The following is a 22,022-nucleotide window of genomic DNA, read 5'->3' as shown; positions in this document are numbered from 1 at the left end:
CCCCTCTCACCTTAAACCTATGCCCTGTAGTTTTGGACTCGCCTACACTTGGGGGGAAAAATACCTGCCTATTCGCCCTATCCGTGCCCCTTATGATTTTATCAGCCTCAATAAGATCACCCCTCAGTTTCTGACACTCCAGGGAAAATAGCCCCAGCCTCCTCATAGATCAAGCCCTGCAATTCTGGCAACATCCTTGTAAATCTTTTCTGAACCCTTTCAAGTTTCACTACATCTTTTCTATAGCAGGGGGAACCAGAATCTAACACAGTATTCCAAAAGTAATTTGAATTCTGCAAATTGTCATGGTGAGATTTGAACCTGGTGTCCACATAGCATTAGCTGGGACTCTCAAGTACAAATGCTACCACTATGTCTAACCACACATAAAGGCTAAATATAGAGTAGTAAAACCTTGTAGCCACAGGGAAAGTGCAAAGGGAGTGTGATTAATTGCATAGATCTTTAAAAGATTCGGCTACGGTGTTAACATCTTGCCAATGTTTTTATTGAAGTTCCATTTACATCATTGCTGAGGTTAAGAGAAGCAGGTAGAGCATATAAATAGAAAGGGCTCTTGTGGCACTCTGGTAATGTCCCGATTTCTGACCCAGGAGGTCCGAGTCCAGGTCTTGCCCCACAAAACATGAACAGGTTGATTTGGAAAATATCTGCACGTGTATACATAGAGTAGCTGTTAAAGTGGAGGTGTCGTGAGAGCTGTGAGACTGAGCTAATCAATAAACTTTGCAAAGGAAAGCCGTGTCTCTTGATTCTGTCTCCACAGTCAACCGGCGATCTAATTACAACAGGGACATTGGGTGGAATTCTGTGCTGTGTCACCCCCTCAGTTTATTTAGAAATGGTTAGATGAAGACAAGGCACTCAGTGGGAGTCCAGGTTCTGTCCAGTTTTCCCAATTGTTGGCTTTTCAATGGCCATCCACGCTAAACTGGATCCCTCAGCGTGTCAGACGGTAAATGTTTGCTAGGAAGTGCTCCCATCCACGTCGAAAGGCTCTATCAAAGTCCTGCCAAGAAGAAAACCCAAGGACACAGTTAGAATTTGTGGCATAGAGTTAAAACTGATAAAAGCAACTTTCACCATCTCAGCACAATCAATGGTGTACAGCTCCCACAAACAACAATGTTATAATCACCAAATTGTATCATTTTTGTGATGTTGGTTGTGTGATATGTATTCTCCAAGAGGGATTGCCTCATGTCTCGTGTACCTTCCCCCCACTTCCATAGTGGGCCTGGGATATTTTCTGTCTACCCTAAAAGACTGCGGCTCTCCCTTTTCGCACTGTGTTGGGAGTCCCATTCTGGAGTGTGTGTCAGTGTTCTGAACTCAGACTCCCTGATGACCTACCTGACTCAGAGTGATGAGAGTATGACATTCTGGCACTGGATTCATGCCTTTTTGATATCTCACTCAATTCACACCCACCTGTTACACACCCACCTAATTCACATCCACCAATTCACACTCACCGGATTCACATCCATTCAACTGACATGCACACAATTCATACCAGTTCAATGCACACACACCCACCCAACACAAACCCAGCTGATTTACACCCACCTGATATATATATACGCACCAGGTTTACATTCTTCTGATTTACAACCCATTGAATTTCCACCCACCAGGTTTTCACTCATCTGATTCACACCTGCCAGATATACACCATCCGATCTATGCCTGCCAGCTTTACTCCTGCCAGATACACGCACTCCACATATACAGCCACTAAATATATATCCACCAGATACATACTCACCAGATTTACACCTACCAGATACACACCCACCAGGTCTACAGACACCACATTTCACTCACAAGGTATAGACCCCCAGATGTACACCCATCAGATTGTGGCCCATCATAATTGCACCCAATATACATATACCCTCCAGATATGCACTCAGCTGATCCACACCCACCAGGTATACACGCACAGATTATACACTCACAAGGTATAGACCCCTGATTTACACCCACCATGTGTGCTCCCAGCAGATTTACACCTGCCAGAAATGCACCCAACAGGTATACACCTTCCAGATATACACACATCTTTACATATCCATCATATATGCACCTGCTGGATTTACACCCATTAGATATACACCCACCAGATACCTATCCAGAAGATTTTAAACCCACTGGATATACATGCTTCACATATACGGTCAGCAGATCAACACTGGTTTGATTTAATGTTGCCATGTGGCCCTGTACCTCTCTGTATTTCCTGAACACCTTGTTCTTCCTCTGGGTGCCAGGGTTGTTATCCCTCCATTTGGCCCGTCTTTTCAAGAGCAGTTGGTGGTCGTCACTCAGAACGCCGGTGTGATTGGTGCTGGTTCTGTGATTGCGGCTGGACCTCTTCATCCCCTCATTTCTGTGCGTGACAGCGGGCAGCACTCCCTTACTGGCATCACATTTGTCTCCCTCCAGCCTGGGACCCCCTGCCTTCTTGCTCCTGCCCCTCGGTTGAGGCCTGGTGTCAGCGTGGGACTCTGGGCAGAGCGGGCTGTCACTCTTCCAGGATGTCAGTCCCTCGTCGCCAAAGGCAGCTTCCACTTCGGCCTCTGTCTCCCCCAGCCTGGTGTAGAAGCCGGGAGATTTATCCAGGAAGCTTGGGGCCTCCGGGTAAAATGGGCCTGCCATTGTCTCTATGCCCTGTGCCCCGCAATCGGAATTAATCTGCTCCTTCATGGTCCGATCGCAGGTCCGAGTCTGGCTAGCACTAATAGCCTGACTGTTCTTTTGTCCTCTGAAGTTGTGCTGGAGCTTTTACAATCAAGGGAGTCCAAAGGTCAGTGATACCTAGACCACGTCAGCACTCCTTATGTCAGCATACAGCACAGGGAAGGATCATTCGGTCCACATACCGAGCCCTTCTACTCCACCTATCCCCCTGTCTAACCCTCCTGTCTCAAACCCCTCCTCTTTCCCTCCCACTGATGTTGCCCTCTGACATAGCTACACTTCGATCGCTCCCTGTAGAAGCCAGCTCCACATTTGTGAGCCTCTCCCTAGCGAGGTAGCAGCCTGATGCTGTTATTTCTGGCTGTCAATCTGGAGAAACACAGGTTAATGTCTAGGGACCTGAGTTCCAATCCCTCCAGGGTAGATGAGCTAATTTGAATTCAATTAAATCTCAGTAATTAAGTATCTAGTAATGATCATTGTTGGAAAAAGTCTTCCTTTAGGGAAGTAAACTGTCATCCTGAACTGGCCTACATGTGACTAGAAAGCGGGACATAACACCAGCGCTTCGTCGGAGGCTCACTGATGATGTTACCTGGTATGGTGATGAAACGTCTGAAAACGAACCAAATAGAAAGCGGGACATAACACCAGTGCTTCGTCGGAGGCTCACTGATGATGTTACCTAGTATGGTGACGAAACGTCTGAAAACGAACCTTTTAGCTCAGCGAGCAAACTCACATCCAGAACCTCAACCTGAGCTACAAATCTTCTCAAAACTCGCTACATGTGACTCCAGACCCATCGAATCCCAACTGTGGAAGCTGGCCATTCAGCCCATCAAGTGTACATCAACCATCCAAATCGCATCCCACCCAGACCCCCCCCCCCAGTCTACATTTCCATGTCTAATCCACCTAGCCTGCACACTATGAACAATTTAGCATGGCCAATCCACCCAACCTGCATATCTTTGGACTATGGGAGGAAATCAGAGCACCCAGAGGAAACCCACGCAGACATTGGGAAAATGTGCAAACTCCACACAGTCATCCGTGGGTGGAATTGAACCGAGGTCCAAGGTGCAGTGAGGCAGCAGTGCTAATCACTGAGCTACCATGCCGCCCAGCGAGCACTGTGGTTAACTCTTAAGTACCCTTTGGGCAATTAGAGCTAGGCAATAAATGCTGAAAAATACCCTCATCCTGTGAATTAATTTTTAAAAACCTCTGGGTGAAGACGTTTGTTCTGAAATGCCCCCCTAGAAAGTTGATAAGGGGCAATCCTACTTCAACAGTGTCCCCACAACAGGAGGTTCACTCTCTGTATCTACTCGGTCATAACGCCTGACAAGTCAGGCTAGGCCTATATCCTCTGGAGTTAGAAGTGACTTCATTTGAAACATATAAGATCCTGAGGGGATTTGACCAGGTGGAGGTGGTGACGATGTTTCCTGTTGTGGGAGAATCTAGAACTAGGATCACTGTTTAAACAAAAGGGGGCACCCATTTAGAGTCGTAGATTCATACAGTGCAGAAAAGGCCCTTTGGCCCATCGAGTCTGCACTGACTTAACTACCAATAAAGGCACACAAATCCCAATTTCCTGCATTTGTCCCAAATCCTTCAATGTTACAATATTTCAAGTGTTAGTCCAAATCTTTTTTAAAGGTTGTAAGGTTTCCAGCCTGCACTATCTTCCCAGGCAGTGCATTCCAGATTCCCACCATCTAGATTGAAAAGGTTTTTCTCAAATCCCCTTTGAATCTACTGCCTCTTACCCCAAAACTATGCCCCGTGTGATTGACCCCTCAACCAAGGGCAACAGCTACTCTTTTTAACCTGTCCATACCTTCATAACCTTATACAACTCAATCATGCCCCCTCAATCTTTTCTGTTCTAAAGAAAACAATCCAAGCCTATCTAGTCTCTCCTTACAGCTCAGTTTCTCCACCCAGACCACATCCTGGCAAACCTCCTCTGTACCCCCTCTACTGCTATTACATCCTTCCTGTGGTGAGATGACCAGAACAGCACACAGTACTCCAGCTGACTCAACTCCAGCATTACCACCTTGCTCTTGTACTCTGTGCTACAACTGATGAAAGGAAGTGTCCCTTATGCCTTCTTAACCATCCTGTTCACGTGCTCTTGCTGACTTCAGGGATCTGTGAATAAAAACTCCAAGATCTCTCTGTTTATCTAAGCTACAGTGTCCTGCCAATTAAATACTCCCTCATCTTGTCTCCACTTACAAAGGGCAGTACCTCACACTGATCAGAGCAAGATAGTGGCAGAGTAAAATGCTTCTGCTGAAGTTTCTCTGCTCTGCCTGTTCTTTTTCTTTTGTTTTCTATATGTCCTCTCTTTTTTTCTTTATCTTCTTCTCTCCCACTCTCTGTCCAGGCGAATCCTAGATCAGCAGCGGGCACACCTAGCAAATCCCAGAGCAGCGAGTCCTGGATCAATGCTGGGTGCAAGCCCTGTACAATGCGCGGGCTGCGAGCCCCTAGAGCTGTGTGTGGGGAAGCAGTCCCAGAGCAGCGAGTCCCAGAACAGCACGTGGGCTGTTCGCCCCTGGAGCAGTGTGTGGGGGAGCAGCCCCTGAGCAGCACGAGGGGAGCAAGTCCTGCAGCAGTGCGCAGGCTGCAAGTTCCAGACAGAGACCAGCACAGGGGAGCCAGTCCTGGAACTTACCTTGGAGCAGCTGAGTGCCGGTAAGGAGCAGACTGGAGGCTTGAAGCAGAGCGGGAGTGGCTGTTGGCCTGGGGTCTGGTGCAGGCGAGCAGAGCACCACGTGTGGAGGCCCTGCGCTGAGCTGCTACAGTGTAATGTTTATTTGACTTTTTTACCTGACTGTACTGTCAGTCATTTAATGATATCTTATTTCTAACTTATGCTTTAAACTCTGTAAAATAATGTAAATACTTTTTATTCCTCCTAGATTTGTATCTAGGTACTTGCAACCAAGATGTTGCCATACGAGGATTACATTATAAAAGCTTTTCCCTGTCCTGGTACAATGGAGTATGTGTGACAATTAAGGATATTCTATTCTATCCTAAATTCCATTTGCCAATCAACACATCTATATCTTCCTGTACCCTACAACCATCTACTTCATGATTAACCATCCTTCCAATCTCAATGTCATCTGCAGACTCGCTTAACACTCCCCCCACACTTTCATTGATATTGTTTATGTATATAACAAACAGTAAGGGTCCCAGCACTGAACCTATGGTATACCGCTGGATACTGGCCTCCAGTCACTCAAACAGCCTTCTACCACCACTCCCCCACCCTTTGTCTCTTATTACTAAGCCAGTTTCTGATCCATCTCAAGACAATAAAATGTGAGGCTGGATGAACACAGCAGGCCCAGCAGCATCTCAGGAGCACAAAAGCTGACGTTTCGGGCCTAGACCCTTCATCAGAGAAGGGGATGGGGTGAGGGTTCTGGAATAAATAAGGAGAGAGGGGGAGGCGGACCGAAGATGGAGAGAAAAGAAGATAGGTGGAGAGGAGAGTATAGGTGGGGAGGTGGGGAGGGGATAGGTCAGTCCAGGGAAGACGGACAGGTCAAGGAGGTGGGATGAGGTTAATAGGTAGGAGATGGAGGTGTGGCTTGGGGTGGGAGGAAGGGTCGGTCCGCCTCCCCCTCTCTCCCTATTTATTCCAGAACCCTCACCCCATCCCCATCTCTGATGAAGGGTCTAGGCCCGAAACATCAGCTTTTGTGCTCCTGAGATGCTGCTGGGCCTGCTGTGTTCATCCAGCCTCACATTTTATTATCTTGGATTCTCCAGCATCTGCAGTTCCCATTATCTCTGATCCATCTTGCCAAGTTTCCTTCAGTACCATGTTCTTTAATCTTCATTTCAGGCAGTGATTATGATTTTGACCCGACAGCACTGTGACATATTTCCAAGTCAGAATGGGATGGGGTTTAGTCGAGTATTTGTAGAGAAGTAGTGTTTCTATGTATTTGCTGCCCTTGCCATTCTTGGAGGCAGAAGGTTGTAGCTTTAAAAAGTGCTAAGATCATGAGAAATCGGAACAGGAGCAGGCAGCAGGCAATTCGGTCCATCGATCCGACTCCACCATTGGCCAGGGTCATGGCTGAGCCAATATTCCTCACGGTCATTTCCCTTCCTGTTTAAGACAGGGATGAGGGATAATTATCTTCTCTTGGAGAATCAGAATGCCTTTCCTCAAAAGGCAGTGGATTTGGAATCTGTAAATACTTTTAAGGCAGAAATAGACAGATTCATGATGGAGTTACAGAGTCAAGACAGCATGTGAACACGCCCAACCTCCAACCTCACGGTGTCCTGCTCTGGGGAAGGCCCAGACCGACCCAACCGGACTCACTCGCCTGTTGGAGCAGCAGACTTGCAGCACCGACACCCGACTACCATCACCGCCGCCACCACCATTCCCCACCCCCCGACCATCAAGATGCAAGAAACCACCAAGGAAACAAGGGAAACATGCTGGCCTGAAGGTGAGGTTGAAACAACACTGTTTCAAGACTCCCCTCCCCAGCATCCTCCGATTAAATGTCCAAAGTATCAAAAACAAAATAGATGAACTTTAGATTCTGACTTACCTACCTGAGGGAACTGAGAGACTATTGTACGCTCTCCTTCAGGGAGACTTGGCTCACCCTGCCATTCCCGACTGTGCCCCTCAAGCTAACAGATTCTGCATACACCGTGTGGACCACATGGTGTCCTCAGATAAGGTGAAGGGCAGTGGGATATGCTTCCTGATCAGATGTAGTGACCTTGGCAAGCCATTACTCTCCTGACCTCGAATACCTTACAGTGAAATGCTGTCCCTACTGCCTGCCATGAGAGTTCACCTCCGCCATCCTGACATTCCACATGACACGGATGTGAAGAATTCCTTAGATGAAATTTACACTGCCTCTAGAGACAAAATTCCCCAAGGCCCTATTCATTTTGGCTGGTGACTTCAACCAAGCCAACCCCAAGTTGGCAATGCCAAAATGCCACCAACGCAACTCCTGCACCACCAGAGGGCCAAACATGCTGAATCACTGCTATGCAGCCATCAAAGATGCCCACTGCTCCACCCCCCAGCCACAACTTCAGAAAATCAGATCACAGCACTGCATTCCTCTTCCCTGGCTCTCTGGTGGAAGACCGTCTCTGGGGCTGCTTGGGATCAGTGGGCTGGGCCATGTTCAAGTGTTCAGCAGAAAACCTAGACAAATATGCCAGTACAGTCATGGGCTTCCTTAGCAAATGTGTGCAGGACTGCGGACCAAAGAAGTCAATCCAAGTGTTACCCAACTGTAAACCTTGGATGAAACAGGAAGTCCACTCCCTACTGAAGTCTGGACAGGCAGTATTCAACACAGATGACCCGGACCAACGCAAGAAATCCAAATATGATCTTCGCAAAGCCATCAGGGAGACCAAGAGGCAGTACTGGACCAAGCTAGAAGCCCAGACCTACCAAACAGAATTCTGCCATCCAAAAGGTAAGCTTAAACAACTTTACGAGATACAAAATGAAGCAGTGCAAGGCAGCAGACAACGACACATCCCTCCCTGACGCGCTCAGTGCTTTCTATGCTCAGTTTGACCAGAGTGCCAGCGGGGTGGTCATGCGTGACCCAGAAGCCCCGGACATGCCTGTTCCCTCCATCACCACCACAGCAACCCAAGGAAAGCGACAGACGGTGTCCCCGGCCGAGCACTCAGATCCTGTGTGGGCCAACTGGTGGAGGTATTCACCGACATCTTCAACCTCTTCCTCCTACAAGCCAAAGTCCCCACCTACTACAAGAAGGCCACCATCATTCCTGAGCGTAAGAAACCGCATGCAGTGTATCAAAATTACTACCACCAAGTGGCCCTGACCTCCATAATCAGGAAGTTCTTCAAGAAGCTGGTCATGGCCCATATCAACACCAGCTCTCAGTCTGACTCGAACCTCTACAACATAATAGGTCCATAGAGGATGGTGTATTCTCAGCCTTACACTCATTGCTGGAACATGTGGACATCAGAGACATCTACATCAGACTCCTGCTCGTTGACTACAGCTCCACCTTCAACACCATTATCCCCTCCAGACTGATCTCAAAACTCTGTGACCTGGGTCTCGGCTCCTGGATCCTCAGCTCCCTGACCCACAGGCCGCAATCAGTGTGGATAGGTAACTGCACCGCCTCCACAATAACACTCAACACTGGAGTCCCCCAAGGATGTGTCCTCAGCCCCCCACTCTACTCCTTTTTACACCTACAAGTGTATGACCAAATTCTGAATGAACGCCATCTGCAAGTTTGCTGACAACAACACCATAGTGGGACGGCTATCTAACAACAGTGAGTCAAATTACAATGGGAGATGGAGGGCTTGGTGATGTAATGCAACGATAACAGCCTCTCTCTCAATGTCAGCAAAACTGAAGAACTGATCATTGACTTCAGAAAGAAAGGAGGCGAACATGCCCGCGCCTACATCAACGGGACCACGGTTGAGAGCGTGGAGAGCGCCAACTTCCGAGGAGTGACGATAACCGACGACCTGTTCTGGACTTCCCACGTAGATGTGCTTGTCAAGAAGACACAGCAACGCCTCTTCTTCTGCAGGCAGCTCAGGAAATTTAACATGTCCATAAGGTCCCTCACCAACTTCTACAGATGCCACCATTGAAAGCATAATGCCCGGGTGCATAATGGCCTGGTCTGCCAGGACCGTAAGAACAGCCCAGACAATCACAGAAGCCAATGTTCCATCCATGGTCTCCATTTACATGGTTTCCCCACCTCAGAAAGGCAGCCAACGTCATCAAAGACTCATTGCACCCGGTAATGATCTCCTACAGCCTCTTCCGTCTGGCAGAAGATACAGAAGGTTAAACACACACACCAACAGGTTCAGGAGCAGCTTCTTCCCAGCTGTTATCAGACTGATGAATGGACTCTTTGGCCTCAAATAAAATTGATCTTGCTAACGTTGATCTCACCTGTGCACGCCCTGTGCAATGTAACCTGTACGCCTCTGTTAGGTCTTTTTGATCTGTACATCCTTTGCTAACTATGATCTGCTTCTAAACAAAGCTTTTCACTGTGTTTCGGTACACGTGACAATAAATCGATGAATCAATCAATACATCAATCAATAAATCAGGCCTTTTTGCCCAACTCATCCATAATGGGGTGGAAACAGGTAGATTTGAAGCAGACTCAGATCAACCATGATCTTATTGAACGACAGAACAGGCAGGAAGGGCTGAATGGCCTATGCGTGTTCCCTGTTGATAATTTTAAAGTCCTTGCATCTGACATGGAAATGAAAACCACAATTAATACAGGCAAATGAGTCGGAGCAGTCCCGTACATTGTAATGTAGAGGGCTGCTGTCAGTTTACTGCTTTATCAGTTTTAACATTTCTGTTTTGTTTTTTCCCACTCTTTTTTCTGTCTTTTTGAGTTAGGTCACCATTCAAGCTTCCTTTTTTTATCACAAGGTGGAAGTCTGACAATCCGTTCCTGATCTCAAAAACTTGACGTGTGGAATGGCCCGTGTGAATCTTTCCCAAAGCACGTTGGACTCTCAGTAAGTTTTAACCCAGCCTCTGTTCTCTCATCATTGAGTCCTAGAACCCCTACAGTGAGAGACAGGGACCATTCGACCCACTGTGTCTGCACCGACCCTCTGAAGAACATCTCACCTAGATGCCCCTTATCCCCAGTAATATCACATTTCCCATGGCTAGGCCACCTAGCCTGCACATCCTTGGGCACTATGGGCTATTTACCGTGACTAATTCACCCTAACCTGCATACAACAGGGTAATTTTAGCACAGCCAATCCACCCAACTGCTCATCTGCAGACTATGGGAGGAAACCGGCGCACGCAGCGGAAACCCACACAGACACGGGGAGAAGGTGCAAACAAAGGCAGTTGCCCAAAGGTGGAATCAAACCTTGGTTCCTGGCACTGTGAGGCAGCAGTGTTGACCGCTGAGTCACTGTCCCACAATTACCCAGCACTTAATTGGGCTTTGCTTTTTTTAAAAAAATGGCATTCATAACCCTTTCCACAGCTTTTCCTGATTGTATCTGCCCCCATTTGTTGTAATTCATTCGTGCAATGTGGGCATTGCTGGCTTGTCCCAGCATTTACTCTCTGTCCATAATTGCTCCCTTGAGAAGGTGGTCGTGGAGCTTCCTCGACCCGCTGCAGTCCACATGCTGTAGGTAGATCCAGTGTCGTCTAGAAATGAGATTCTGGATTTTGACCCAGTGTTACTGAAGGCACAACGATATATTTCCAAGTCAGGATGGTGACTGGCTCGGAGGGGAACTTGCAGGGGATGGTGTTTCCATGTATCTGCTGGGGCCATTAATCATGCTGGGACCAGAGTCATCACATAACTAGGGCTGTGGACAGGGCTTTAAACTAAATAGTGGACTGGGGGGATGGTGAATGGAAAGCTGTGGTAAAAGTCCAAAGGGGAAAGCTCAAGTTATTAAAGTCTCAGTAATAAGTAATAGGAGAGAGGGTGTGGGAAAGGTCAGGAATGTAACTTCAGGCACAGCAGATAAAGGAACAACTATGAGAAGTGGGAGGGTCAGTCAACGCATAACTTCTTTATTATAAACGAAACAAAGTTAATGAGGTTGTAGTGCAGATTGAAATCGGCAGAGATATGGCTCTAAGGGCATTAGGGCTGTGAGCTAAATATCCAAGGATACACATCCTATTGAGTGGGCAGGCAGATGGGCAGAAGGGCTGGGGTTATTAGTAAGAAATAAAAGTAAATTGATAACTAAATACAGTCAGAAACTGTAGGATCTGTGTGGGTAGAGATGAGGAATTGCAAAGTGAAAAAGCCGTGAATGGGAGTTGTATGCAGGCCTGCTGGCAGTAGTCAGGATGTGGGGAAGCAAATAAATCAGTATAGAAAAGGCATTTAAAAAAGGCACTAGTATAACAATCATAAGGGCCTTTGATATACAGGGGTCTGGAGAAATCAGGCTTGTTGCAGATCTCAAGAAATTGAATTTTTAGAATATCTAAAGGATTGATTTTTTTGGAGCAGCTTGTGGTAGAGCTCGCAAGCTAACAAGCAATTTTGGATTTGGTAATGTGTGATGAGGCAGCCTTGATTAAGAAGCTTAAGGTGAAGGAGTTCACCCCCACAGTTTGAGAGGGAGAAGCTAGAATCAGATGCAACAGTATTACCACTGAGGAAAGGGAACTAAAAAGACATGAGGAGGATCTGGCGAGGGTTGACTGGAACCGTACCCTTGTAGGGGAGATGGTTGGGCAGTGATGGCAGGCATTTCTGGGAATAATTCAGGAGGCACAGCAGAAACCCATCCCAAGGAAGAAGAAAGGGGAGAAAAGGTAACCATGGCTGACAATGGAAGTCAGGGACATCTTAAAAGCAAAAGAAATTAGTGAGAGGCTCAAAGATTGGGAAACCTTTAAAAACAAGCAGGGGATAACTAAAAGAAAAGGGGGAAAGAAGATGAAATATGATCGTAAGCTGGCTAAGAGATTTTTTTAAGCTATATGTAAGGTAAGGGTGAGGCAAGAGCGGACAACTGGAAAATGAGGCTGGAGAAGTAGTAATGGCGAACAAGGAAATGACAGATTAACTGAATATGTACTTTGCAGTAGTCTTTACAGTGGAAGACACCAGAACTTCAAGAGGTTTCAGAGAGTAGAGGTGAGTGCAGTGTCCATCACCAAGAAGATGGTGCTGGGAAAGCTGAAAAGTCTGAAGGCTGATAAACCACCTGGACCTGAGGGACTACACCCTGGAGTTTTGAAGGAGATAGCTGAGGAGATTATAGAGGCAACAGCAGTAATCGTTCAGGAATCAGTGGAGTCAGAGAAGGTCCCAGGGAACTCGGAAGTGGCTAATATAACAGTCCTGTTTAAGAAGGTGGGGGGGGAGGCAGAGACAGGAAACTAACAGCCGCTTAGTTTGACCTCGGTTGTTAATAAGATTTTAGAGTTCATTATTAAGGGCTGCAGAGTACTTGAAAGTGCATTGTAAAATAGGGCTGAGTCAGCGTGTCTTCATCAGGGGGTGGTCATGCCTGATACATCTGTTTGAATTCTATGAGGAGATAATGAGCAAGTTAGACAAAGGACAGCCAGTGGACTTTGTTGTGAAGTTAGGTCAACTAATTGTGGATTGGAAGGCAGGACATTAGAATTTCATGTTTGTAAAATGTTGGTGTTTGTAAAATGCAATGGGGAAAGCAGTGTGTGGTCCCATTAAATAATAATATGCTTTTTCTATGCTTAGAGATTCAAAAAGCATGTCTCTGGATCTGCGGGTGCACAGAGCACCTGAATTGAAACATTTGTATCAAAATGCTGCACTTAGCACACAGCAGCATTTTTACCAAGACAGCAGGTTTTTAAATTTAGCCAAATAATTTAAACATTTGATACCAAACACCAATTAATTTAAATCTGATGGCTTTGACAAGATAGGACCAATCCTATTTTTAGAAATTGTTGTGCCGTTAAAGGTATAAAAGATGAGAGCATTTGGAAAATCAGGGGAGAGCCAACTGCCATTTGCCAAGAGAACAGCTCTCAGCTCTAAAAGAAAGAATCACTGGCTGTCTCACTGAATTTTCTAAGCCTTAGAGTAAGCTCCACCTAAATCAAAGGATCCTCAGCACAAATAGCCAATATTCCTGACAAAAGAATTTGATGGAGAAGGTGTTCCTGAAAAAAGAATTTGTCAAAGACACAGAACATTCCCGATTTCAAATTCTAAGTTTTTAAAATTTCATTTTCTATATGTGGGATTTATATTTATTGGAACAGTATACTACTATAGTCTTGTTTTATTTGGGAATAGTTAGTAATTAGAAGGGGTTTATTCGGTTTGTTAATAGTTTAGTTAGTTTTTTCACTATTAGATAAATGAATTGTTATTTGTTTTGATTATAAAGAGAGTGTCAGGTGTTTACTTTTGTTTAACTACTCCTTTATAACAGACTGGGGGCTCTTTTATCAGGTTATAGGGCGAGATGTGCCTCTCTGGGTGTTTCAGTTTTAGTTATCAGAGTGGGAGTCGACCGCCTTCGTATAACAACATGATCTATTTAGACTTCCAGAAGGCCTTTGACAAGGTGCTGCACAGGAATTTGCAAAACAGGATAAGAGCTCATGGTGTTAGGGACAACGTGCTGGCATAGATAGAGGATTGGCTTACTGGCAATGAGCAGAGAGTTGAGCTAAAGTTGTCTTTTTCAGGATAGTAGCTGGTGATGAGTAGAGCTCCGTAGGGATCAGTGTTGTGATTACAACTATCCATGTTATACATTAATGATCTGGACGAAGGATCTGAGGGCATTTTTGCTGAACTTGCAGACAATACAAAGATACGAGGCAGGACAGGTGGTGTTGAGGAAGAGGGGAGGCTGAGGAAGGACTTGGACAGGCTGGGAGTATGAGCAAAGAAGTGGGAGATTCCATACAATGTGGGGAAGTGTGAGGATATGCACTTTGGTAAAAATATTAGAGGCTACAGGGGATCAGAAGTTCCAGGAAGAAGGCAGGAGAATGGGATTGAGAAACATATCTGCTGTGATCAAATGGCTGAGCAGACACAATGGACCGAATGGCCTAATTCTGCTCCTGTATCTTATGGTCTGCTGTTTCTGGCTAAGGGGAGGAGTGAGAGAATTTCTCCCAGATGGTTGACTGCCCATCTCCACCCACCTCTGTCCTCATCCCCCAGATCTACGTCCTCACTGCTTTAGCCCCATCTCCCTCTCGTAGACCTCAGTCCAAGGGCAATTGCAACTTCAGGTGCTGGGCTAGGACTATAACCCAGAGCTCCTGGCTCAGTGGTGGTCCATATCATCTTCAGGGTGTCTAGTTGTATGGCAACACCAGATCAGGCAGCTTGGGGATCCTTGGAAGTCAAAGGTAAAGCTGCCTCCCCCTCTTCCATTGTCCGGCACCTCTCCTTCCTAACGCTACCCAACTCGAATTACCCTCCCCAGTGCATCCTGCAAAGGCACAAGACAGCGAAAGAATACTCTCCTCTGCCCTGGAGGACTGCAGCTCTGACAAAACTCAAGAATACTTCAGTATGTGCAGAAGGCACCGAAGAATGTAACTGGTACGTTGGCCTTCGTAGCAAGAGGATTCAAGTTAGGAGCAGGGATATCTTGCTGCAATTATACAGGGGTCTTGGTGAGACCACACCAGGAGAATTGTGTGCAGTTTTAGGTCTCCTTATCTGAGGAAAGATGCTCTGGCGGTGGAGGGAGTGCAGCGAAAGTTTACCAGACTGCTTCCTGGGACTGATATATGAAAAATCACTCGTTCAGTTAGGACTATATTCACAGGTGTTTAGAAGAATAAGGGGATCTCATAGAAACTTATAAAATTCTAATGGGACAAGACAGAATCAATCCAGGGTAGATGTTTCCAATGACCTGGGAATCCAGAGCCTGCGGGTCACAGTCTAAGGATTACTGGGTAGGCCATATGAGACTGAGATGAGGAGAAATATCTTCACCTAGAGAGTGGGGAGCCCATGGAATTCTCTGCCGCAGAAAGTGGTTGAGGCCAAAACATTGTAAGTTTTCAAGGAAGAGATGGATACAGTTTGTGGGGCTTAGGGGATCGAAGGATTTGGGGGGAATGGCAGGAACAAGCTATTTAGGCTGATGATCAGCTATATTAGATGGTGAACCAGGCTTGAAGGGCCGAGTGGCTTGTTCCTGCTCTTATCTTTCGTGTTTCTAAGAAGATTGACACCATCCAGGACAAAGCAGACCCTGCCTGATTGTCACCACGCCCACAAGCATCCACTCCTTCCATCACTGAGGCTCAGTAGCAACAGTGTTGCTATCTACAAGATGCCCTGTAGAAATTCACTGAAGATCCTCAGACAATACCTTCCAAACCCACCACCATTTCCATCTAGAAGGACAAGGGCAGCAGATATATGGGAACACCACCTCCTGCAAGTTCCCCTCCGAGCCACTCACAATCCTGACTTGGAAATATGTCACCATTCAGTGTCACTGGATCAAAATCCTGGAATTCCCTCCCTAAGGGCATTGTGAGTCAACCTACAGCACATGGGCATCCCATTGTGGATGGTGAGTGGCACCTATTAACCCCCAAATATATTAGGCGAGGACCTGAATCTGGTGCCCTCTGCTGATAGTGTGTGGGACTCCAGTTTTCTAAACCATGCAGCATGGATGGCACCTGGTGGTGAAGTACCATGGGTCATTCTTCTTAAAACTCCAGCAGCAGGACATCAAGCTCAGAGTGTGCAAGAAAGAAAGACATTAGTCTTGTCTCATCATCACAATCGCCTGGGAATTTTCAACCCACTCCCTTCTTACTGCTGTCCCAGTTTCCAACAGCCACTTTTCTCTTTGCTGCCCTTCCACTGCAACAGCCGAGTCAATTGCCCCCACACCCTCTCAGTCTGACAATAGTCTGGGAGGTGCATCTGAGAACTTGGTCGGTGGAGGAAGAGGGGAACTGTTGACTGATGATGAAGCTCAGTCGACCCCCTGCCAAGGCACTAGTAATTGGCACTGTTCACATTCTAAAGGTCCTCCATGTCATGAAGCAGTGGTCAAACACAGGGCACAAGTTACCAGGCATGCTGTGTTGTGGGAAGCCAGGGAAGGAGGTGGGGATAGTGGTCAAGACACCCACAGATGCCCGGTATGCCCGAGGTTGAGAGAGCCTAATGTTCTGCTGTAGAGACTCAGGTGTCAACTAAAATGAATCATAGAATCCCTGTAGTGCAGATGGAGGCCATTAGGCCCATCACGTTTACACCAACCCTCTAAGGACATCCTAACTAGACCCACCCCACCCCTGTACCCTGGAACTTCCCATGGATAACCAAACTAGCCTTTGAAGGCTAGGTTGTGCCTCACCAACCTTATTGAGTTCTTTGAGAAGGTGACCAAACAAGTAGATGAGAGTAAACCGGTTGATGTTGTGTATATGGATTTCAGCAAGGCGTTTGATAAGGTTCCCCACAGTAGGCTATTGTACAAAATGCGGAGGAATGGAATTGTGGGAGATATAGCAGTTTGGATTGGAAATTGGCTTGCTAAAAGAAGGCAGAGGGTGGTAGTTGATGGGAAATGTTCATGCTGGAGACCAGTTACTAGTGGTGTACCGCAAGGGTCGGTGTTGGGTCCACTGCTGTTTGTCATTTTTATAAATGACCTGGATGAGGACGTAGAAGGATGGGTTTAGGAAATTTGCAGACGACACAAAGGTCGGTGGAGTTGTGGATAGTGACGAAGGATGCTGTAGGTTACAGAGAGACATAGATACGCTGCAGAGCTGGCCTGAGAGGTCGCAAATGGAGTTTAATGCAGACAAGTGTGAGCTGATGCACTTTGGTAGGAGTAACCAGAAGGCAAAGTACTGAGCTAATGGTAAGATTCTTAGTAGTGTAGATGAGCAGAGAGATCTCAGTGTCCATGTACACAGATCCTTGAAAGTTTCCACCCAGGTTGACAGGGCTGTTAAGAAGGCATACAGTGTTTTAGCTTTTATTAATAGGGGATCGAGCTCCGGAACCAAGAGGTTATGCTGCAGCTGTACAAAACTCTGGTGTGGCCACACTTGGTGTATTGTGTACAGTTCAGGTCACCGCATTATAAGAGGGATGTGGAAGCTTTGGAAAGGGTGCAGAGGAGATTTACTAGGATGTTGCCTGGTATGGAGGGAAGGTCTTACAAGGAAAGGCTGCGGGACTTGAGGCTGTTTTCATTAGAGAGAAGAAGGTTGAGAGGTGACTTAATTGAGATATATAAGATAATCAAAGGGTTAGATAGGGTGGATAGGGAGAGCCTTTTTCCTAGGAAGGTGATGGCGAGCATGAGGGGGCATAGCTTTAAATTGAGGGGTGAAAGATATAGGACAGATGTCAGAGGTAGTTTCTTTACTCAGAGAGTAGTAAGGAAATGGAACGCTTTGCCTGCAATGGTAGTAGATTCACCAACTTTAAGTACATTTAAGTCATCAGTGGACAAGCATATGGATGTACATGGAATAGTGTAGGTTAGATGGGCTTCAGATTGGTATGACAGGTTGGTACAACATCAAGGGCCGAAGGGCCTGTACTGTGCTCTAATGTTCTATGTTCTATCCTTGGCCACCATTGGGTGATTTAGCACGGCCAATCCACCCAACCCGCGGAGTTTCAGGCTGTGGGAGGAAACCAGAGCGTCCGGAGGAAATCCGCATGGACATGGGGAGAACATGCAAACACCACACAAACAGTCACCCGAGGATGGGATTGGTCCCTGGGCTTGTGAAGCAGCAGTGCTGACTACTGAGCCTGCATGCCACCCCAATGGGCCAGGCTAACGTAGCCCTCTCTTCAACTTCACTTCCCACTCCCAAGTTTCACAATGCTGCGTGCAGTGGTAAAGTCACAGAGCAAGTAATCAAAAGCTACTGCCCTGGGGAGAAATCTTACCCCAGTGGGTCGTCAATGAATAAAAATCTGGAATTAACAATGAGTCTTGTTCATGAATCGCCTTCACTAAAAGAAATCTGACACTCAAAAGCAATTATGCCACAGATGTTACATCTGTATTTGAGAATGCACTATGAAGGACTGTGCACTGCAAAGAAAATCATGAGAGAATATTGACAGTGACTGTCCAGTTCCACAAAGAGGAGGAGTCGGCCAGTATTATTGGTGGCGAGTGTCAACAAGGGAGGTGAGTCAACGTCATCATAGTGAGTGTCGACAAAGGAGGTCGGTCAATCTCAAAATAATGAGTGCTGTCAAGAGAGGTTCGAGAGCATTGTTTAGTTGAGTGTCGTTGTGGGATTTCAGTCAATCACAGAGTCAAACAGCATGGAAAAAGAACCTTTGGTCCAACCATGGTGACCAGGTTTCCCCAAACTAAACTCATCTCATTTGCCTGTGTTTGGCCCATGTCCCTCTAAACCTTTCCTATTCACGTACCTGTCCAAATGTCTTTTAAATGCTATAACTGTAGCTGCATCTATCACTTCCTCTGGCAGTTCATTCCACACAAAAACCACCTTCTGTGTGAAAATGTCAGAAACAATGAGGTATTAGAAATGCTGATGTGTGGTCAAGGACTGTTAAATGTATAAATAAAGGTTGACTTGGTAACAAGATACTGGCCTCAGTGGAGTTATTTCAGTGACAACGAGAGCAAAGCAAGTTCCTGAAGAAATTCACTTGCAACAATAATGTTTGAGTTGGGAGTAAGTATTTCTTACAATATGCCTTTGGTTGGGAAGCTTGATTTGTTTGATCCTGCCGTCAAGGACTGAGTCTAGTATGTGGAAAGAATCTGTTATTTTTTTCCAGGCAACTGACATTGAAAAACAACACGTAATTCTCCTGACAGCTTGTGGAGCTGAAGCTTTTTCTGGTGTAAGGTATTCCCATGAAATGATCAGCCTTGCCTGAAGCTTGGGGAGCACCACTTGAGTGAAGGCATAGCCTCACTCAGGACATTTCCTGATCAGAGGGACTCCAGGTCGGTCCAAAGCAAAACACCAAAACAAAGGCAAGCCTCCGCCAAATGGTTAAAATTTTCTTCAGGATCCAGGCCAGCAAGCCATTGTAGATGCTGCCAGTATGGGGACCCAAGGCAGCTAAAGAGTCCTACGAGAACTAAATTGAGGTGCAAACTCATAGGTCGATATCCAGGAGAATGCACACCCTGGAAAGTCCCCCTACATCTAGTTTGGAACAGTTAAATTGCTTAGCAACATCTAAATCAGAGCCAATCAAAATGAACATCCCGTTAAAAAGTCACCGGTCCTAATGAAGGCCATGGAGTCCCTATAGTGTGGAAACAGGTCACTCAGCCCAACACGTCCACACTGACCCTCCAAAGCGCGTCCCACTCAGACACATCCCCTACTCTTTCTCTCTAACCCTTCATTTCCCATGACTAACACACCTAATCTACACACCCCTGGAACTACGGGGCAATTTAGCATGGCCAGTTCACCCCAACCAGCGCATCTTTGCACTATTGTGGAAACCAGAGCACCCAGAGGAAACCCATACAGACACGGGGTGAACATGAAAACTCCGCACAGGAGGTCACCCGAGACTGGAATCGAAACCTGGTTCCCTGCTGCTGTGAGGCAGCCATGCTAACTCACTGAGGCACCATGCCGCACAAAACTTAATACAAGTGTGAACATATCAGTGATTGCAGAACCAGTTTCTAACAAAATTCGCCCTTAGGTTTGTGAAAGACCTCAATTAGATTGAGTGCCTATACTGGAGAACTTTTGCAGATTAGGGGTACGACTTCAGTCCTGGTCATTTTTGTGAAGCAGCTGGTACAGTCACCATTGATTGTAATGAAAGATTTGGGCCCAAGTCTGACGAGGTGAAATCGGTTGTGAGAAATTCACCTCGACTGGCTCAACGTTTTTCAATTAGAAAGTGGTTGCCTCAGTGAAATCCTAATTAAATACCCTAAGGTTTTTCAGGAAGGTCTAGGGACTACCTTGCACGGTGACTAGGAGGCAATTCCACAATTCTGCAAGGCCCGTCCAGTGCCATTTGTCTCACAGGCAGAAGTAGAGGCAGTAATCAGAAGGCTGGAAAGCGAAGGAATCATCAAACCATTCCAATATGTAGAATGGGTAGCACTGGTTACAGGAATTTTGAAGCCCAGCAGTTTGCTTCACCTTTGTGGGGATTTTAAACAGTCGGTTTTGGGGAGCAAGAGTGATTGCCAAGAGCGAAGGTCGCCACCAAATACTGGCTGAACTCTACCAGGGTCATTCAGGGGGTCTCCAAAATGAAGATGTTGATGAGAAGCTATGGCTGGTGGCCAGGCCCGGATGCTGACATATCAGTGTTGGTAGGGCAGCGCCCACAATGCCAACAGGATAAAACTGACTGCCATTCGCTACCCCACATCCGTGGAAATGGCCAGTAAAACCTGGACTCAGTTACATGCAGACAATGCACGTCCTTTCATGGGCTCAATGTTCTAAGTCATTGTAGATGCCCACTCAAAGTGGTTGGACATGCACAGGGTCAGTTCATCAAACATGGGGATGACAATAGAAAAACTGCATGCATCTTAATCAACACACTGAGACCTGGACGCATTGATCACAGACTACAGGGCACAATTTACCAGGATCTGCTTATTTCCTAAAATTGAACAGGATCCAACATCTAAGGGCAACTCCCTACCACCCATTACCTGATGGCCTGGTGGAAAGAGCCATCCCGAGCTTCAAAGGCTGACTTGAAGAAATAGCCCAGGGCCTCACAAGATACCAAGCTGTCACGGTTCTTGATGATTATCAGGCCACCCACATGCAACTACAGGGATAGCACCAGCTGAGTTGCCAACAAATAAAAGACTCCACATCAGGTTAAATCTGATCATCCTGGAACAGCATCAGGAAAGCCAATGCCGGACACATGACTCCACCAAGTGAGAGAGGCAGTTTGAAGCAGGGGATGAAATTTGGTGTACGAATCACTGCCACGGCCCTGTGTGGGGAAGAGGCACAGTCAACACGAGGTCAGGACTATTAACAAGTAAAGTTCCAGTAGAAGCAGCCGTTCTGACAAGCTCGCGGACTATATGAAAACCAGGAGTTTGCAAATGATGCATGAGCAAAATGTGTCCCTCAGAACAGTCAGAAAGGCTGCTGGAACGTGTGGGCTAATGCTCCCCATCAAGTGTTGACTGGACCTCTGAGCCATGAATATGATAGACGTAGGCACCTCAACGTCTTTGCCACCAGAAGAAGAGACCCAAGGTGCAAGAGGTGAGCTCCCATGCATTACATGCTGCCCATATTGGATACCATGTTGGAGGAAACTGGCCTGGTGTTAAAATGCCCCTCCAAGAGAATGGACCGGGCTTTGTCCTTGGCTTTGGAGTGGAGGGGAAATACGGATTTTAGGGAGATCAGCTGGCTGGACCACATGGAATGTGCATTCCCTTATTGGGACTGTTAATCTGGTGCAATGAGAGAGACCTGGCTGACAGATATAAACAGGAGATTCTGACACCCTGATTTCTGAGACTGATGCAGCAGTACCCGAGTGAAGGACAAGTGTATGTAGAGTGACTAGGTGATGGGCTTCTGGATTCAGTGGAGTGTTATTATTCACTGTGGGGTTGGAGTTGGGGGTATAGGTGGGAGGCAGTGTTCTTGTACTGAGTGTCACCACAGGGCATCAGTCAGTGTGGTTACAGTGAGTGCCAACATGGTTGTGGCGGGGGGCGGGGGG

At 46.7% G+C, this 22,022-nt stretch overlaps 2 protein-coding genes across 4 annotated transcripts in view; one reads left to right on the top strand and one right to left on the bottom strand.

The window, feature by feature from the left end:
- Nucleotides 1-22,022, top strand: part of LOC125449241 (pyruvate carboxylase, mitochondrial-like) — a 765,853-nt gene that overhangs the window by 31,408 nt on the left and 712,423 nt on the right. The window lies entirely within an intron of this gene.
- On the bottom strand, nt 500-2,917 carry sb:cb1058 (uncharacterized protein LOC394209 homolog). Its single transcript, XM_048525016.2, has 2 exons — nt 2,251-2,917; nt 500-1,030 (listed from the first exon to the last, which is right to left on the bottom strand). The coding sequence occupies exons 1-2, from the start codon at nt 2,728-2,730 to the stop codon at nt 962-964; spliced, it is 549 nt and encodes a 182-aa protein (XP_048380973.1). The 5' UTR covers nt 2,731-2,917; the 3' UTR covers nt 500-961.

The sequence above is a fragment of the Stegostoma tigrinum genome, chromosome 42 (assembly GCF_030684315.1).
Source record: "Stegostoma tigrinum isolate sSteTig4 chromosome 42, sSteTig4.hap1, whole genome shotgun sequence".
Classification (NCBI taxonomy): Eukaryota; Metazoa; Chordata; class Chondrichthyes; order Orectolobiformes; family Stegostomatidae; genus Stegostoma; species Stegostoma tigrinum.
Note: the sequence above shows the minus strand (reverse complement) of the source record. Positions and strands in the feature narration are given on the sequence as shown.

Excerpts from the sequence above, each read along its gene's own strand:
- sb:cb1058 (XM_048525016.2), bottom strand. The coding sequence starts at position 2,730 with ATGAAGGAGCAGATTAATTCCGATTGCGGGGCACAGGGCATAGAGACA. Across the intron at positions 1,031-2,250 it reads TGTTCAGGAAATACAGAGAG|GACTTTGATAGAGCCTTTCG; the intron begins GTACAGGGCCAC and ends TCTTCTTGGCAG.